At 36.6% G+C, this 19107-nt stretch overlaps 1 protein-coding gene across 3 annotated transcripts in view; it reads left to right on the top strand.

Moving 5' to 3' along the window:
* lrmda (leucine rich melanocyte differentiation associated) overlaps window positions 1-19107 on the top strand; it is an 891213-nt gene that overhangs the window by 22090 nt on the left and 850016 nt on the right. For all 3 annotated transcript variants that reach the window (XM_072583307.1, XM_072583309.1, XM_072583308.1), the window contains one exon: window positions 6798-6898. In XM_072583307.1, the coding sequence (XP_072439408.1) occupies window positions 6798-6898 (101 nt within the window). The remainder of the gene's footprint in view (window positions 1-6797; window positions 6899-19107) is intronic.

Genomic DNA, 19107 nt, shown 5'->3' on the forward strand with positions numbered 1-19107 from the left:
TTCTGGTCACCCTGCTAAAGGAAGGATGTTATTAAACTGGAAAGGGTTCAGAAAAGGTTGACATGGATGTTATCAAGACTGGAGGGTTTGAGGAGAGGCTGGAACATTCCTCCCTGTAGGGGGCTGAGGCAGTGACCTTAATGAGGTTTATAAAATTGAGGGGCATAGATAAAGTGAATGGCCAAGGCCATTTCCCCAGGGTAGGGGGGGGGGGTCCAAAGCTAGAGGGCATAGGTTTAAGATGACAGGGGAAAGATGTAAGAGACCCAAGGGGCAACATTTACGCATGATGGTAAGTATATGGAACAAACTGTAGAGGAACTAGCAGCAGCAGGTGTGATTACAACGTTGAAAAGACCTATTTGGACAGATACATGGATAGGAAAGGTTCAGAGGAATATGGACCAAACATAGGCAAATGGGATTCAGTTTAGGAAACCTGGCTGGCATGGACGAATTGGTCAGAAGGGTTTGTTTCTGTACTGTATGACTCTATGATTCTACCTTGAGGCTTAATGATTTGGGTATCCCATCTGCAACTGTAACAAATTGGGGAACATCACCTGGGGACTGGTTGTACACAGTTGTCACAATGTACAAGATTGACTGCTACAATTTGTGCACTCCAGTAATATTGACTGTGAAATGCTGGAGGACATTCTGAGGTAAGAAAAGATGTCTTTTTTTTAATTTATATTCTGAAATTGAGACCTTTTTTCATTTTAATTTGTGCTACTTGTAAAAATTAAGACTTTGATTTCTAATGAGAGTTCATATTTTAATTTCACAATTTTAACTGACAATGCCAGCAAGGATTTGCCATTTTGTGAGACAAGTGCTAATGATTACTTGTGAAGTGCAGCTTTTTAAAAACAATTGATAGCAGATTTGAAGATTGATGAAAACTTGATCTAAGAGTTCATTGCTACAAAAGGAGCCTGCTTAAGCTGTGTAATTAACTGTTGCGAACTTTAGATTTTTCAGACTATTTTAGAACTTCAGCAATATACATGTGGCAGAAAAATGCACTGAGCTAATTATTGCACATTTACTAAACTGTAGTGTGCTATTTATTTCATTATGTTTTGTAGAAATAATTTTGTATGTGAAGACATTGAAATGTCTTTTTGAACCATAGTCTTCCACCTTTTTAGTGTTTCTTTCTAAATTTCTTGGTTTGAAGTTGCAAGTTCTGTGAAAGAGCAAAGATAAATTATTTATAGGTGATGCGCAAATAATCTTCACTGTCGTGGACAAGAGGGAGAATGGAATTATTTTTGCAGTTCCCTATTAAGAGGTGGTTTTAAATTTTTTTTTTTTTTTAAAAAGGTAGCTATTTGTTTGTAAAATCCACTTGGAAAAACTGCAAATTCTTTAAGGTAAAATAAAGTTAGCTTTATTGTGTGATGATGCTGGTCCTTAACAATGTTAAACTGGTTCTTGGCTTTTCCTTCAGAGTGTTTTGAAAAAAAAGACTCTTAAAGTCTGAGGTTGAAGGGTTTCAGGGCCATGTTTATCATAACTAACAGATACTGCTTCAGGCAGAAGGCCTTCAAGTTTAAATGAAACACTTTGAACAATGAAAGAGCAGTGGCTAGTTCTCCCAGCTCAGGTTGTCTCTGCTTTGGCTTGGTTTGGTTTTTAGTAGTAGTCAATAGTGCTTAAAAAAAACTGCTGGACCTCAAAAGCAGGTTCTCTCTCTGATTTTTGTCCTGTAAGACCTGTATTTGATTTTTTTACCCTTTTGTGCCAAGGGGTGTTTATGGGGGAATTTGCAAGTATTTGGAGCAGCATCATTAAGTTGGTATAGTCTGTTGGCTTTCAGATATGTTGTTATTTGGTTTTGTTTCATTCGGTAATCTTGTAAATAAATTCTGTTTTGTTTAAACCGAAGTGTGATGTGAAGGTGTTGGACTGGGTGGACAAAATTGAAAAACTACAACAAGTTATACTACACCAGGTTTATTTGGACGTTCTAGCTTTTAGAGTGCTGCTCCTTCATGTAACTGGAGCAGGACCATAAGAGAGAATTTATAGTAAAAGATTATCGTGTCATGCATGCAACTGATCCGATATATTGAACAAACCTAGATTGCTGTTAAGTCTTTCATCTTTTAGAATGGGTTGCAGGTTTCAGTTCATTAATATGTAAATCCCAAATTTCTTTCAAATCATGTTCTTGAGATAACTTAAGATTTTGGAAATAAAGATGACATCTCAGCTCAGTCAATGCATTTAAAGGTCTGAGATTAGAGTTTGTCTTTATCTCCATCTTGAGTCAGACTGGTTCTATTTCCAAAGTTGGAATTGATAAAATGTTACATGGGTTGATTGCCTGCAGATTGTGTGCTTTTTGAACAAAATAGAACGTATCTGCAGTTACATAAATGCAAATTCACCCCACAGACGTGTGTGTGTGCGCACATGCGTGAGTTGTTTGCTGTCACTGTCTCTCTTGCTCACTCCTTACTCTCCCCGTGCATGCTCTTGCAGTCTTGCTCACCTGCGCACGTATTCTCGCAGTCTTGCTTGCTCGCTGCCTCTTTCGCTTGTCCCTTGCGGAACCGTTGTTGGACTGGGATAGACAAAGTTCAAAACCACATTACACCTGATTATAGTCTAGTAGGTTAATTTGGAAGCACTAGGTTTTGAAGCACTGTTCCTTCATTAGGATGTCTGGATTAATAGTCTAGTGATAATACCACTGGGCCATTGCCCAGTCTGTTCATACACTTAAGCTGAAACCATAAGTCTCCATTAAAACTCCATATTTTACTTCAGTGCTTACCCTTCAACTTTGTATTAACTTAGACCATAGGATATATAGGAGCAGAATTAGGCTGCATGGCTAATTGAGTCTGCTCTGTGATAACGCTATCTTTTTTTAAAGGTGTATTTTGTCCCAGTTTTCTTTTTGAAGGGAGGTTTTAAGCCATAGGTGCCAAGCTGATTTCTCCAAGCCAATAAAGTCAACAGCTTGAGAGTCTTTGGATTTTTTAAAAAGATGGAACAATAAAAGCAGTATGAATAGGTCCCACTGAGTCAGGGTTTTCAATTCACATTCAGCTGTTGGAGTTTGAAGTTGGCTTTGGGAGTTGTTCGATCTCTATTACAGGTAAAAGTTTGTGTTCCCTTTCTGTGGCCAAAATCATGAGAGACAATCTATTTTACTGACTTTGCCTTTGCCAAACATTTGCTTATAGGATTTGACAATATCAGAATAGTTGCTATTTAGTAATTAAATAATCTGTTATTCAGTTAAGTTTTTCAATTGAGTTAAAGTTATACCCATTCTTCTTTGTTTTGTTCATAATTTTAACTGGGGGTAAGAATTAAAGTGATGCTTTGCTTAAAGCTGCATAGTGTGACCAATTGAATTGCATGTGGAACACAGAACCTATTTTCGTCTTTATACAAGATAAAAGTTAGGGCTAGGCTATCTCCTTGACATATTTGCAGGAAGTTTGATCTGGTCCATAACAGCTCTGCCATTCATTCATGGCTAATCTGTTTTTCAACCCTATTGTCTTGCCTTCTCCCTGTAACTCTTGACCCTTTTGCTCATCAAGAACCTAAATATCTGTGTCTTAAAGACACTCAATGATGAGGTTTCCAAAGCCTTTTGTGGCAATGGTTTCCATAGATTAACCACCCTCTGGAGGAAACAAAAAGTCCTCACCTCAGTTAGAAAGGGTCGTCCTTTCATTCTGAAGCTATGCCATTGGTCTTAGTTTCTCCTGCTAGTGGAAACCATCTTCTCCACATCCGTTGTAACCAGGCCTCTCAGTATTCTGTCAGTTTCAATGATATTCCCCACTCCCAAATCCTTCTAAACTCCATTGAGTGTGGACCCAGAGTCCTCTACTGCTCATATAACAAGCCCTTTATTCATGTGAGGCTCCTCTGGACCGTCTTCCTGATCATCCTTAGTTGGATACAGGACTCAAAAATGTTCACAGTATTCCTGATCAGAGCAATATACAGCCTCAGCAGTAAATCCCTGCTCTTCTGTTCTAGCCCTCTTAAATTAATGCTAACATTGCATTTACCACTTTAACTGCCACTTTAACCTGCATGTTAATCTTGAGAGAATCCTGAACTAGGAATCCTAAGTCCCTTTTGTGCTTCAGATTTCCAAGCCTTTCCCTGTTTAAAAAATAGTCTCAGCCTCACTTCTTCCTATCAAAGTGCAAACTTATAAGATGTATGAGCAGAATTAGGCCATTCTGCCCATCAAATCTGTTCTGCAAACTTTGCCACATTTATATTCTGCCTGCCACTTTGCCAATTCTCCCAGCCTGTCCAAATCTTTCTGCAGCTTCCCCACCTCCTCAACATTACCTGTCCTTCTACCTATCTATGTGTCATCTGCACACTTGGCAACAATGCCCTCCGTTCCTCATCCAGATAGTTAATGCACAACTTGAATAATTATGGTCCCAAAGCTGGCTGCTGCTGAACTCCACTAGTCATTGGTTGCCATCTTGTAAAATACCACTTTTGTCAGTGCATTCTGCCAGTCAGCCAATCCATATGTATTCCAGTACTATGCCTCTTACGTTATTTAAGAGGACACTTGTTTTATTTAGCAGCCTCCTGTGTGGCACCTTGGGAAGACCCCAGCATCCACTGAGCTCTTCTTTGTCTAACTTGCTCATTACCTCCTCAAAGAATTCAAACTTCGCCTTTGATGAAGCCATGCAGACTTAGTCTTATTTTAGCATGCATTTCCAAGTACTCTGCAATCGCATGCTTAATGGGCTCTTGCCAACGACCTGAGGTCAAATTAAATACCCAAGAAACTTCTAATTTCTTTAAACTGGGTGTTACAATAGCCATTTTCCAGTTCTCTGGGACCTCTTTGACTCCAGTGATTCCTCAAATATTATAGCTAATGCCTCCCCAATCTCCTCGGCCTTTTTCTTCAGAACCTTACAATATAGTCCATACAGTGTGGGTAACTTTCAGACCTTTTAGCATACACAGCACCTTCTTCTCCGTGGTCACCACACTAGCCTTTAGCCCCTGACCCTCTCTTGAAGTTTTGGTGTCTTTCAGTTCCTCTGTCATTTCTTTCCTCCCATTACCGCTATTACACTGCAGACTTTTTTCACAGTAGTCCAACATTCAGTGTTGCCCCTCTTAGTTTGCAAGAGATTTGTAGAGATATAACAATCTTCTCTATTACTAACTAGCTTGCCCCCATTTCTTCTTCTCCTCCCCACTACACCACCACCATTGATTGATTTTTTTTTTCGTTGTCCTATGCTGGTTTTGAAAGGCTTCCCACTAATTTTCATATCTTTTGTAATCTTTCTCATCTGCTTTTAAGCTGTCCCTGACTTTCCTTGTCAACCATGGTTGACTCCTCCCCAATTATGTTTTTGCTTCCTTAATACCACCGGAACTTCCTGCCACTGCTGCTGCACCACGTATCCTGCTCAGCACCCCTTCTAATCAACACTGATCAGCTCCATTCTTTTATATTTGTAATAACCTTTACTCAATTGTAATACTGTTGCATCTGGTTCCAGCTTCTCCCCCTCAAACTGCAGGGTGAATTCAAATCATATTGTGGTCGTTGCCCCCTTAGGGATTCCTTCACCTTCAACTCCCGAATCAAGTCTACTTCATTGCACATCACCGAATCCAGAGTTGCCTGTTCCCTATTAGAGTCTACCACAAACTACCCAAAACCTCATCTAGAAGACCATTCCTTGAATTGCTTTCCACAAAGTGGACAGCTTAACACCCTATAAGAACTGAAGAAACGCAAGTTATTGATGTAATTGCTGAATGGGAAGCAGGTATGTTAAGTGCTTCACTCAATTTGTACCTGTGGAACTGGACATGGTTTTGTTCATTTTTAAGCAGTTTAAAATTCTGCCGGAATGTATTTGTTCGTTTCCATCTTTTCGGAGCCACCGAGTGCATCACAGCGTTTTTATTCTATTGTTTCTGAAGTTTCCTTTTTTTGACAGATTTTCCTTCTGTCCAAAAGGAAATTCATACAAAAGAATAAATTACATTTTTATATAGTGGTATATTTGAATTCTTCTTCCAACATTCGACCTGTGTTCATGACAAAGCAGCAATTTCCAGAAGTGTAATTGTGTTTCTTCATTTGAAGTGATAAATGGAATGGCATATTATAAAAGTAACAATCGTTTACCTTGTGTAATGCATCAGAGATTAGATGTGCACTCCATTTTCCCATCCATTTCAAAAGACTGTAAATGTACATGATCAGGCAAATTAATCCGACTTAAAAAAAATTTGCTTTGTAATTAAAAGACTACTGAAATTTACTGACAATTTGAGCTTAGTCAACTGTTACAATGATTTAACAGATCTTCAATTTTGAACAATTCTTCAATTTTGAACTGAATGTTTGATGCAGCTTCCAATGTTACAAATGGGGATGTGAAGTTAAAAATAACTAAAGATCTTGAACAAGTAGTGCTTATGTGGTTATTCATAGCTTTAATGTTATGTTCTTATGCTTTAGGTCAGATTAAATCTACAATCCATTTCTTGAATTCAAGAAAAGTTCCCCAACTACAGTACTGTAAATATTTTGTAAAAGCTTTCTGCTGATTCTTGTGAAAGTAGTGTTCTGTTTTTTTTATTTTCATTCTTTCAATTAATATATTGGATAAGACTATGTTAATACGTCCCATCAATATTATTTTTTCAGGGCTATTCAATAGAATAAAATCTGCAGAAAATATCTATTGCAAAAGATTAATATGATTTCATCCTTTTTCAACTTAATGTTTTTCATGTGTTTTATACAGGTGTCTTATATCGGTCAAGACAGTGAAAGTATTCCAGAATTTCTTGGGAGGAAATATGGGCATTTCACGAAGCGTCTAGATCTTAGTTTCAATCTACTACGGTAAGGTTGTAATCCATAAGCAGCATCACGTCACATTATATGAAGAGTATAAACAGCACTACCTAAATTCAACACACATTCTTATTCCATGAATGTCATATTTGTGACATGTGAAGTTAAAAGAGCAATGAATGCATCATACATGTCAATTTGGATTTTCTCCTTGCTTAATACACCTTTGTATATTTTCTACTTTTGGATCATTTGAATGTTTGTGTTTTAGAATACCAGCTTGATCGGGTGGCATTTGTGACTGGAGCATTGAGAATAATTACTAATTGCTATTCCTCTGTCTTTACCTAGTTGTACAAGTCATGATGTAAAACTTGCAATAAATACATATGTTCTGACTAACTGAAAATTTGAGATGACCTTGAAATGTGGCATTCGGGCTGAATAACATTGAAATCATGTTCAAGAGCACATTTGACTTTCAAACATGTCACATGGCACACACCATACCCATCTTATACTGAATATAATACAGCTAAACCAGTGTTTCCTGGAGGCCACTCAGACAAACCATCAAGTTCCTCAATTTAAGAGGAACAAGAAGAGCTTGAATTCTCTTTCTCTAGCTCTGCAGATTGGTCACTGGATTGCCTGCCTCCTATCTTTTACCGAGATGACATTCATGCTGTAAGTTTCTATTCAGGTAAGGCTGAACCAGCATTCAGTGTTCAGAGTTGAATGGGAAAACTTCAAGATTGGCTCCACTGTGTGCATTGTAGAACTATTTTAAGAATTTTTATCTGTAACGTTTAATATAACTTTATATGTTAATACATATATCTATAAATGGATTAGAATTAGGGTTTATTGTCACCACTCCCAAATATAGGGATGCAGGAGTACAGTGAAAAGTGTACAAAGTTGCCGTTCCTAGTGCCATCTTAGCAACAAAGGTTCAAAATCTTAGGTGTAAAGTAGAAAAGTAAAGAAATAAGTTAAAAGTTTAACATTACAGTTCTTCTTAGTATGAAGTAGGAAAATAAAGAAATGAAGTTCAGTATTATAATCCTTCCTTAGCCATGGGTCTGCAGATTCTCCCCACAGAGCTTTCCCATCAGGACTTGATCTTTCCCCTCTGCTGGTGCTGTTCTCTTCCCTGTGCTGGGCCTGTTTTCTCCCCTGCATTGGTATTCCTGTTCATTTTAGCTACTAAGAGGACAAACCTTTTATTGTTTCATTTACAAGATAAGTTTAAATGTGTGTTACTGCTTAATGGTTAGTATTTTGTGGATAGTTTTGGCCACCTTACTTAAGGAGGGACTCACTTGCATTGAAAGCAAATCAGAAAATTCCCTGGACTGATTCCTTGAATAAATAGGGGTATCTTCAGTCGAAACATCGAGTAGCTGGATCCCAGTAGAATTTAGAATAATGAAATGGTCTTTTTGAGACATACAAGATTCTAAAGGGAACTTGACAGGATGAATGCTGAGATGAGTTTCCTGTCATGGAGAATCTAGTTCTAGGAGCACTATTTTTAAAAGTTAGGGGTCACCACTTCAGATGAAAAGGAATTTCCTCTGTTTGTGATTCTTTGGAATTTTCTGTCTCAATAGTGTTCACTGAGTCATTGAATACCAGGGATGAGTTAGACAGATTTCTGATAAGGTAGTTGAGGGTTATGGGCAGCATGCAGATCAGTGAGCTCAGATTACAGTTAGATCAGACATTATCTTATTGAATGTTGGAGCAGTCTGGAGGGTCAAGTGACCTACTACGCTTATACTACTTACATACCTCTCTGCTATTTTAATGAAGGAAGTAATTTGCTTTAACTGTACAGAGGAATAATATACACCTATATTCATCGACTAATGTTGGCATCAGTCATTTCTAGGGTCATGTGCTATATTTGGTAACATTTAAAAATACTGAAGGGTAGCAGTTTGTTCTTGTAGAAAAAATAAAATTATTTCCATGTGATGGTGAACTCTACATGTCCTTTGAATCATGTGAAAGATCCATTCTAAGTAATTTGTGCATTGTGGTTCTCCCACATTTGGGGAAAACAAATGTGGGTAGTTCATTGTCATTGATGAGACTCAAACTATTTTGTAGGTATAATTACCTTGGCTTATTTTCAGGGCCAGATTATAGTAGCCAGTAGTTGCAGAATGTCCAAAGGTTCTTGTCAATAGTATACAACAACACAGAAGTTTGTGGATTTTATATTGTACAATGGACATCAGCTATTTTGCTCATGAGAAGCTAGCAAAATGTTTAGTTTAGTTTAGTTTAGATTAGATTAGATTCCCTATAGTGTGGAAACAGGCCCTTCAGCCCACAACATTCACACTGATCCTCTGAAAGTAACCTACCCTGACCCATTTTTCTGTGACTAATGCACCTAACAATGTGGCCAATTTAGCATGGCCAATTCACCTGACCTGCACATTTTTGGACTGTGGGAAGAAACCCACGCAGAAGTGGAAGAATTTGCAAACTCCACACAGACAGTAGCCCAAGGCTGGAATTGAACCTGGGTCCTTGGTGCTGTGAGGCAGCAGTGCTAACCACTGAGCCACAGTGCTGCCCCATTAATGTTTCTGTGACATAATTTCACTTGGAATATATCTTTTGGAAACTTGAGAAATGCAATAGGCTGCAGTATCAATGGAATCTATCCAAAACACAAGAACAGCATGAGAATCCTAGAAATATACCTTTGAAAGCCTATACAGGGTAAATCTGTAGGATAGTGATTGATTGTTTTATTTTTTTGTTTTTATACATTACTAGTAAACATCTGGCTCCATTGAGAAAAGTCAAGGTTTCCTCAGTAACTTGGAAAATAGTAATATACGTTCAGAATTCAGGTATGCATGCATCATGGAATCAAATATAGTCCATAAATGTGTGTATAACTAATTTAACAGTAATAACTTCACAATAATTGACTTAACATTGTAGATTCCTAACTGAAACTCAAAGTAATATATTAAATATATTCAGATCCTCAGATCTTGTTATTTATAGACTAATTGATACTTTATAGTTATTGCTTTGTCAGAGAGGTGTTTTAACTTCTAAGAGATTTATTATGCTCAAGACTGTCCAAATCTGAGAAATGCATATAAGTTTGTTATATGATATGGAGTGCTTTCTATCTACCTGTAGTATTACAGCCACTTTTTTCATCTATATTCTCAGCCTAAATTTGGCAAGATTTGGGACTGGTAAGTACATTAAGCTACTGCTGAGGTTTAATTGGCTACATTGCCTATCTCTCCACTGTGAACTTCAGTACTGCTACTTCCTTAAGATTTTGACTTGAATATTATTTGGACCAGTCATTCAATGGAATGGTAGCTTGGGACTTGTTTAAATATGTGGCCTAAAAGGAGGTCAAGTAACAGCTGAAAATTGACCTGTTCCTTCCCAAATAGTTTGACTATTATGGCAAGTATACAAGTAGTTTTTAAATTTCAATCTGTTAATGTCTTTAATGACTACATCTGTTGATTCTTCATTTGGGAACCCTTGCAGATGAAGCATGATGGGATAATGGATAATGTCATCTGTGCTACCACAATCTCAGAACAAAATTGAACTAGAATCTGAAGTTCTGTTTTACTCCCTATTATGTATATGATGTTACACTGAATAAATAATGTTATGAGTGCTGTTCTGATCTTACTGCAAAATACTGTACCATGGTTTTGTGCTCAGTAATAACACCATTTTGTAGAAACCTCTGAGCTAAATGATTATGCCATTGAGTTCCCAGTCATTATTTGTCACAAAGCTAATTTTATCTTGCCCAAAGCCCTGGGGTCTATCCTTTTGCTGGTCCAAAGTTTTCCAATAATGTCAACATCTCTGACAAGATCACCAGAGTTGCATCTTTGATTGTAGGCTTGAGTTTAATTGCATTCTATGCCATGCAGTTGGTGAATCTTTGAAATTAAGCTGGCTACAATGCTAGAGAAAACATTTGCACCAACTTTGAAGATCTAGGATTGACATATTCTAGTCACCCATTAGAGCTCATAATCAATCGTGAAGTTATTTTGCAATTACTAATTTGTTGAATGTTCTCTTTGAGGGTGCTTCATACACTGCAACTTCTGATGAACACATACCGATCATGCCATCTAAAAAAAATTAAAACATTCCTTTTTTGTTTTCTTTCAAACCTTAAAAGATAATTTGACTATAAAAGAATGTAATGAACATAGAGCAGTACAGCACAGTATAGGCCCTTCAGCCCTCAATGCTGTGCTGCCCTTTTATCCTACTCTAAGATCAGACTAACCTACGTACCCTTCATTGTACTATCTTCCATGTGCCTATCCAAGAGTCTCTTAAATGTCTCAAATGTATCTGACTCTATTATCACTGGCAGTGCATTCCGTGCACCCACCACTCTGTGTAAAGAACCTACCTCTGACATCTCCTCTAAATCTTCCTCCAGTTACCTTAAAATTATGCCCTCTTGTAATGGACATTTTCACCATGGAAAGAAGTCTCTAGCTATCCACTCTACCTATGCCTCTCAATATCTTCTATCAAGTCATCTCTCATCATCCTTCGCTCCAATGAGAAAGCCCTACGTTCCTCCACTTTTCTTAAAAAGTCATACCGTTCAGTTGGGCAGCATCCTGGACCCCTTCTAAAGCTTCCACATCTTTCCAATAATGAGGTGACCAGAACTGAACACAGAATTCCAAGTGTGGTCTAACCAGGGCTCGATAGAGTTGCAGCATAACCTCACAGCTCTTAAACTCAAATACCCAGCTAATGAAAGCCAACACACCATGCACCTTAAAACCCTATCAACTTGGGTGGGCATGGACACCAAGATCCCTCTGTTCCTCCACACTGCTAAGAATCCTGTCTTTAACCCTGTATTCTGCATTCAAATTTGACCTTCCAAAGTGAATCACTTCACACTTTTCCAGGTTGGACTCCACCTACCACTTATCAGCCCATTTCTGCATCCTGTCAATGTTCTGTTGCAAACTACAACAGCCCTCTGCGTGATCCACCACTCCAACAACCTTCGAATCATCGGCAAACTTACTAAGCCACCTTTCCACTTCCCCATCCAAGTCATTTATAAAAATCACAAAGAACAGAGGTCCTAGAACCGATCCCAGCTGAACACTACTGGTCACTGAGCTCCAGGCTGAATACTTTCCATTTACCACCACCCTCTGTCTTCTATGGACCAGCTAATCCTGTATCTAGACAGCCAGATTTCTCTACATCGAATGCCTCCTTACTTTCTGAATGAATGAGTTTCAAAATTGTTTAGGCTGTCTTGAATTTCATGAATAATTGAAACTTATTGCTAAACCTTTCACTGTTTTGAAAAAGAGTGCACATTTCTAACTTCACTTTCCTGTTCAAAATTTATTGATTGCAGTTTGCAATTGCAATGTGTCAGACTCTTGCTGTTTAATTGAGCATAAAAGGCAACTGATTTAAAAAGTACAAGTATTTCCATGAACTGTTAGCCATAGAGTTTTTTTGTTAGTGTCACACTCATTAGCAGCCAAGTCAAATAAAGATGTTATGGCGTAGAAATCTTTCTTTTTATGATGCATGTAGTTGGTTTCCAGATTTTGGTCTTTTTATTATCTTCAGAACATCAAAGTTTCCCATTTGTAAACCAAAAGGCTTTCTGTGGCTACAGGAATGGGCTTGATCAATAAATGTGACACGTTAATATGGAGCAAACAGAAAAAAAAGTTTTTTTTTTGTCAAGACATGAAATGTCATCTCGTGGCAGTTGGCACGGTGATGCCATTTCAGTTCAAACACTAGTAAACTTGATCTGACAAGTAAAGAGGAGAGATGATGGTTGTAAGGTGCTTTTGTTTCTAAGATTTTTTTTGACCTGTCAGGTTTCAAAGAAGCCTGAATGGTCACCTTTTGTCATGTGAAAATTGTAGTCTGAAACAGTTATCTCTGTTAAACTTCTGAATACTGTAGTTTAATTGAATCACTTAGGGTATGATTCTGTCAGATATTAATAATTGCCAAACTCTGTTCTGAGATGTAACTCTAGTGTGTCATGTTAAAATGTGTACTTATCAAAGAATTAATACCCTTTAATGAACCAGTGGTTTGAAAGTAACATTGCATGAAATTGTCTGTCCTTTCATTTTTCCGAAGGTACATCAACATACATCAGGATAGCAATAGCCTAATCTTGTAATATTTTCGTAACATTTGTATCGTAATGCAAGCCAGTGTGTAATACTGGAATCTATTAGCATGTTTATTGAAAGTTTGAAAAATCGAGAATTAGAATTAGATTTTATTGTCACATTTAGTCAAGTACAAGAATGGAGCAGAGCAGTGGAAAGTATACGAAGTCACCATTCTATGGCACCCTCTTAAAATACAAAAAACAAGACCAGAATTAAAAAGAACTGAAGTGAAGGAAAAGAAAAACATCCAGATCTTAAAGTCCTTATCCAAAAGAAAAAGAAATCTAATTTGTTTAAGGTTCTAGGATGGCTTACATTTCTCAAACAAGCTTTTATAACAGTTATGTTGAGATTTATTTATAAATTGTACAATTTTTTTTTATGGATGAAATCATTAAATCAGCCTGAATGCTGTTTTTTTTTTTGGTTCTAATCTGCTAAATATTGACATGCAACTGAAGAGTTGGGGATTGTACAGTTGATTTTTTTTTAAAATCATAAAATAGTTCATTTTGTGATCAAATTGATAAATGGTGATATTTAAAAAGCAAATTAAAGGTTTGGCCAAATAGTCTGAAAGTTTGCTAGATTGTGAAGGCGATATTGATATAATAGTGCTACCTTGTGAAAATTGAAGGGCCAGGCAATTTGTTTGTTAACTCCTGACTTATAATTGCAAGATGCTGATTGGCACTCTGATATCAAACTCTGGTGTTAGGTTTGAAACAGAACAACACATGCTTATGCTAATTGTTTTCCTCAAGTCTAACATTTGTGTGACCTTTCTATTTTGAAGGAAGGTGAACCTCTTTCCACGGAGCAAATGGTTCAGTACTTTATAAGTTGAGCTCTACCTGAAAAAGTTAGTTAAATGCATTACCAGTATTACCAATGTTTTGTTACCAAAATGTTTTATTTTTGCTGGCATGTGAAATCTGTTATGTTTCTTTTAATCTACTTTGTTTTGTTTCTTTGAATTATTACTGTAACTTCACAATTGTAAGTATTCCAGATGATCACCATTTTCAAAATATTTGTTATAATGTGTATTTCTAAACATTTAAAACTTATTTGTTCACATTTTAGGTCAGCTGCAAAATATCACCACTGCAGTGAGTCATGCATTTCAAGTCTCATTGTAATTGATGCATTTGACAGGATGGATAGCTCACAATCAAAGTGAAATAGATTACATTTTCACTCCAAAAAGAAATTGCTCTGGCTTTTTAAGTGATTTGGATTTTACAACAAACATACAATAGAATTGCATTGGAAACAAAAAACTCAATTGAACAATTTCTACTCTTTCTTTATGCTAAGTTTTAAATTATATAATTCTGTGGTAAGAAATGTGCACAATTCAAATTTTACTTACATTCTGTAAGGCTTCCTAAACATGATAAAAATGGATAATTTAACAACTTAATTTATGAATTAATAATCACTTTTTAACACAGATATTTAAAGAGTAAAACAGAATTTTGTTATCCAATTTAAAATAATTGAAATTTAGCTAACTCTTATGGTCTTGTGCAGTTTGCTTAATCCAGTATTAGGCTTTCAGGCATAAAGTTTCATGAATAACAAAGTATCTTTAATAACATGAAATTCTACACTCCCACATACAAATGGCTATATAGAGTACATTTCTTTTGGGAAAGGAATGGAGACACTCCAGACATTCTGTTTATATGTTAAATTTTAAAAGCGAGGACGTCAGTTGCTCTTCTTGATGCAGTGTAGGTCAGGGAAATACAATTATTTAACTGGAATGTAATCTGCATTGTCTGCAACCTGAAAAATTCTTTTGTTCCCATTCTACATATGGGACTAACCTGGACCAAAATTTAAACAAAAGAAGTCGTAAGTTTTACGTTGATATCCCATTTCTTGTGTCTATCCTCGTGTTCTTGAAACTTTAACATTGTGTAATGCCAAAGTAATGATTCTTGCCTCCATGAAATGGCAATGCCATAAATATCCCTTTCTCTCCAAAACTGAAGAATTTGTACGTACATGCAAGTTGCAATTTTTGAAAGGATTGGTTTTCGATAAAATTATTCTTCCACCTCATGCCTGCCTTGTTATTTCAAAAAAATAAAATTGGTGTGAATTTTGTTGATGTGGTTTTAACCTTTTTGGATGAATAGCAAGTAATACTTTTATGTGGACATAAGCAGGTTTCTTGGGAATGTTTATGATACCATCTTAAATTGTTAATTTTTTTTCATGTTGACAAAAATGTTGTACAATGCTCAGTGTCATGGGCTGAGCATTTTCTCCAGAATGCAGTCTGAATTTTTCTACTACTTTCAAGCAAGAAATGTTTGTATTGTTGAAAAATAAAACATTTCCATCTTATGATGTATAGTCCCTGTTTTCTGCTCCACAAAACCTCGGTTTGCGTATAACCTGACAGAGATGCCAAGTGAAACCAAAAATTCAGTACTAAAAAAAAAACCTTAAAGCTAATCTTGGAAGATCGTGGACCTTGGTACAACAAATTTGTCTTCCATTTTTCACATTAGCTCCTCCCTGAATACGCTGCCAATTATTGTCAATTTGTCGTTGGTTTTCTATCCATCAGAGAGTGGAGGCTGTGTTTCAGTGTTTCTCTTTCAGAAATGGCAAAATGTATGGCACTGCTCTGACTGTTATTGCTTATCTGGTTTGTTTGTGTTATAAAAAAAAGACTTGATCTGGGTGCATGATATTTTATTCATTGCAATTCCTACTTATGTTTGAAGGACGACTTTAAAAGCTATCCATTAATAACCATCAATCCACATGTGATGATGCTGTCACTTTAGAAAAGTTATTGATCTGCGTTTTTTTTAAAGAGTTTGGTAAGATAGAGGTGCTGACGTGGCTACTGGAGATGGCTTAAGTCGATAACTTAGGCCTTTAGGTTTCTTTTCAAAGCAGTTGTAACAGTGGAAGGGGAATGGCTAGGTGTCACAGATCAGACTTTCTAGTTCTTTTTACTGTAACAGTCAGAAGGTTTGGAGCTTTAGAAAAAGATTTCTACCTGCTACTTTCTCTGAAATCTCTCCATGTTGTTTCCTCCTGTACTGGAAAACTGCATGGAAGAATCTGCCTGAATTTACTATTTTCCCCCCCTGTGGTAAACTATCTTCATTAGCTTCAATGAGATCTACTTTTCCCTTACCACCTGAAGATTTCTCTTTTCTCTGATTTCTATCCCTCTCAGATTGAAACTGGTGTCAGAAACCAAACTTTCTAGACATTTCCAAAGGTTCTCATGGCATTTCCATCAAACTTAAGTTGGTGTAATTCCCTTCCCTTTTTCTCTCAGACAGAGGCAACCCTAATTCCAGCTTGCCTGCCAATTCAAACAGCTTTGCCTTGCTCACTTTTTGTAAAACTTGAAGTCACTTTTTCGACCCCCAGAAAATTGTGGCTGAAACAGCCATTACTACACAAGGCAAACCCTGCTTAAACCAACCAAATTTAACAACTGACAAAATGCACTAACACCTACCACTAGCTCCCTTTTGAGTCCAACAATCCTAAACCCAAATTGGAATTCTAGAATTTGATCCTGACAAGATCCCTCAATTTGTAATGGACTAGACCAGACCCCCTCAAAAATATTTTAAGAAGGTAACCTAGACCCTAACTTTTTCTTATGTTAAAGGTAGATATGAAGTGCATGTTCCAGATATGATGCGACTGGTTGAATTACTTGATGTTAAGCAAAGCACAATTTATTTAAGCACTATATAGTTAAAATACAAACAAAGAGGAATTTAGAATAACGTAATTATTGGAAAAATTAAACAAATAATAGTCACAGAAACTGTTGGTAATTAACTGTTCTAATATAGTCATATCCCATAAACGTGCCCCTAAGCAAAATGGTGAATTCAGAAACAGATTCTTACGTGCAGTTCTCCAATCCAGGAAGAAATAACATAGAGATTTCAGAAAAAGTAGTGGATAGGAATCATTTTCTGAAGTTCCCACCCTTCTGGGAACCAAACCAACCCAGTACAGCTTAAAATAAAACTAGAAAACCAGATCTGAGAAAAGGCCACTCCCCTTCCATTGTTACAAATTTTATTTTTAAAAGAAAACCTAAAGGCCTCCTAAGTTATTGATTTAAGCCATCTCCGGTAGCCACTTTGACACCTCTGCCTTTACACCTCTCTTCAAAAAAAAACCCAGGACAAAATAATCCTTTTAAAGTGACATCATCATCACAATGATTCTGTTTACAGTCATGTACACCATTTATGGTTTATCAGTAATTTTTTTACTGTCCTAGACTAACTTTTCAAGTGTTGCATCTGAGCCTGTCTCTCATCTAATGCACCCATTTTCTATTCTACAATAGTGCTTCTGAGAATGAAGAAGTTTAATAAGGGTGTTGATTCTTCTGAATGCTATACCTTTACAGAGATCATATGACAACTCACAATTTGGTGTTACCTTTCCATGCCCAACATGTTATGCATTTATCCTGGCTAAATGGGGGAATTATTGAGAGATTTGGGCACCCTATTGCCACTATGTCATGGGTCATTCTTTGTCTCAATCCTGTTTCTTTATGATATGCTTGAAATGACTTAATTTGTATATGTCATTGTCCTCTCACCTACCTTTTACCTTTCACATCAAGACATGCTTTACCTAGCCTTTGGAAATGTCATCCATCTTGATTTTTAGTTTACTGATTGTTCAGCCAGTTTGTGATATAGCGTTAGAATGAATGCATATGGACATGGTGTTGTATTTATCTTCAATGTAGTCATTATGTAAATTTAAAGGTCTGTTTATTGAGATTATGATCAACAATCACCTTTTACCCTGAATCGATTTTTGGCCACCTGTACTCATTGAGGAAGACTTTGCATTTTCAGTGTAGAGCATTTGAGCACCATCATCATAAGGACATAAGAATATAGAATCTAGTACAACTTAAAGGCAACTCAAAGTAAGGATGCATTGCGCACACACAGCATAACTCACACAATGGTGCTCGTTGCACATTTGACCTATTCCTTTTTGCTTGCATCAGCATTCTGTAGATTCTCTAAGCACTTGCAATTGGTTTTGTTACAAGGATAGCTATTCCTGCTTTTTGGCACCAGTTTCTTTACCGTTTGGTTTTATCTCTTTCTTTCTGCTGTGCTTTCTTCCAACTTTATTCGTCATATCCTTTTATGCCCAGGTCTCAATTTTGTTTGGACAGTAGCTGTATAAAGTGATGCCTGATATTGTGTTCATTTGTGAAGGATGACATCTGACCTATGGGTACATGTGTCAAAAACTGAGAACAAATTAGTTTATACTGTAAGACCTAACTTACAATATTTCTTACTAGAAATCAACCTGAGGGGAGTTGTTTGCAATGTAATCAATAACTTCTCCAGGTTTACGAGCTGTGGAGAACAATGCAAATGGATTTTATCTTTATGCCTGTTATTTTTCTGTTTGTGAATGCAATAAGTACTGACACTAAATTATATTCCTATTATTGAAATCTATCAATTTCAACCAAGCATATAATGTAGGCAGTTAATTATCTTGTTTCTTTCAATGTTAAATAGTTTTGTAGGGTCAGTATTAGAAAATCCAATATTTTATATATATTTTATAATTCTATTGGCATGGCTGTAGACAGACTACATTTTTAAGGCACTTTGCCAGAAACTGTTTGTGGGCCTTTCTTGCTGGATCAGTAATAATTATGCTAAATTGTTCACTTTAGTACTGCGGACATTAAATTCATAGTGGTTGAACACAGAAGTATGAGCCAAATTTTAATTTGGTTCTTGAGCTGGGTGGGAAGAGTTGTCCCAAAACTACAGTCACATAAAACTCAACTCATGTGATTCTTTGTTAAGTTTTCAATTTTAATACAAATGTAGTCAAATATGAATGAAATTAAAGTATTAATGCAGTGTATCCAATAGGTTGAGAGCTTTGCAGATAGCGTATAAACTATAGTGTTACCACCAAGTTTAAATGAGTGCCGGGGAGAGGAAATTGGTGACTGCTTGAAGTTGTGAAGGA

The sequence above is a fragment of the Chiloscyllium punctatum genome, chromosome 13, assembly GCF_047496795.1.
Source record: "Chiloscyllium punctatum isolate Juve2018m chromosome 13, sChiPun1.3, whole genome shotgun sequence".
NCBI classification, from domain to species: domain Eukaryota; kingdom Metazoa; phylum Chordata; class Chondrichthyes; order Orectolobiformes; family Hemiscylliidae; genus Chiloscyllium; species Chiloscyllium punctatum.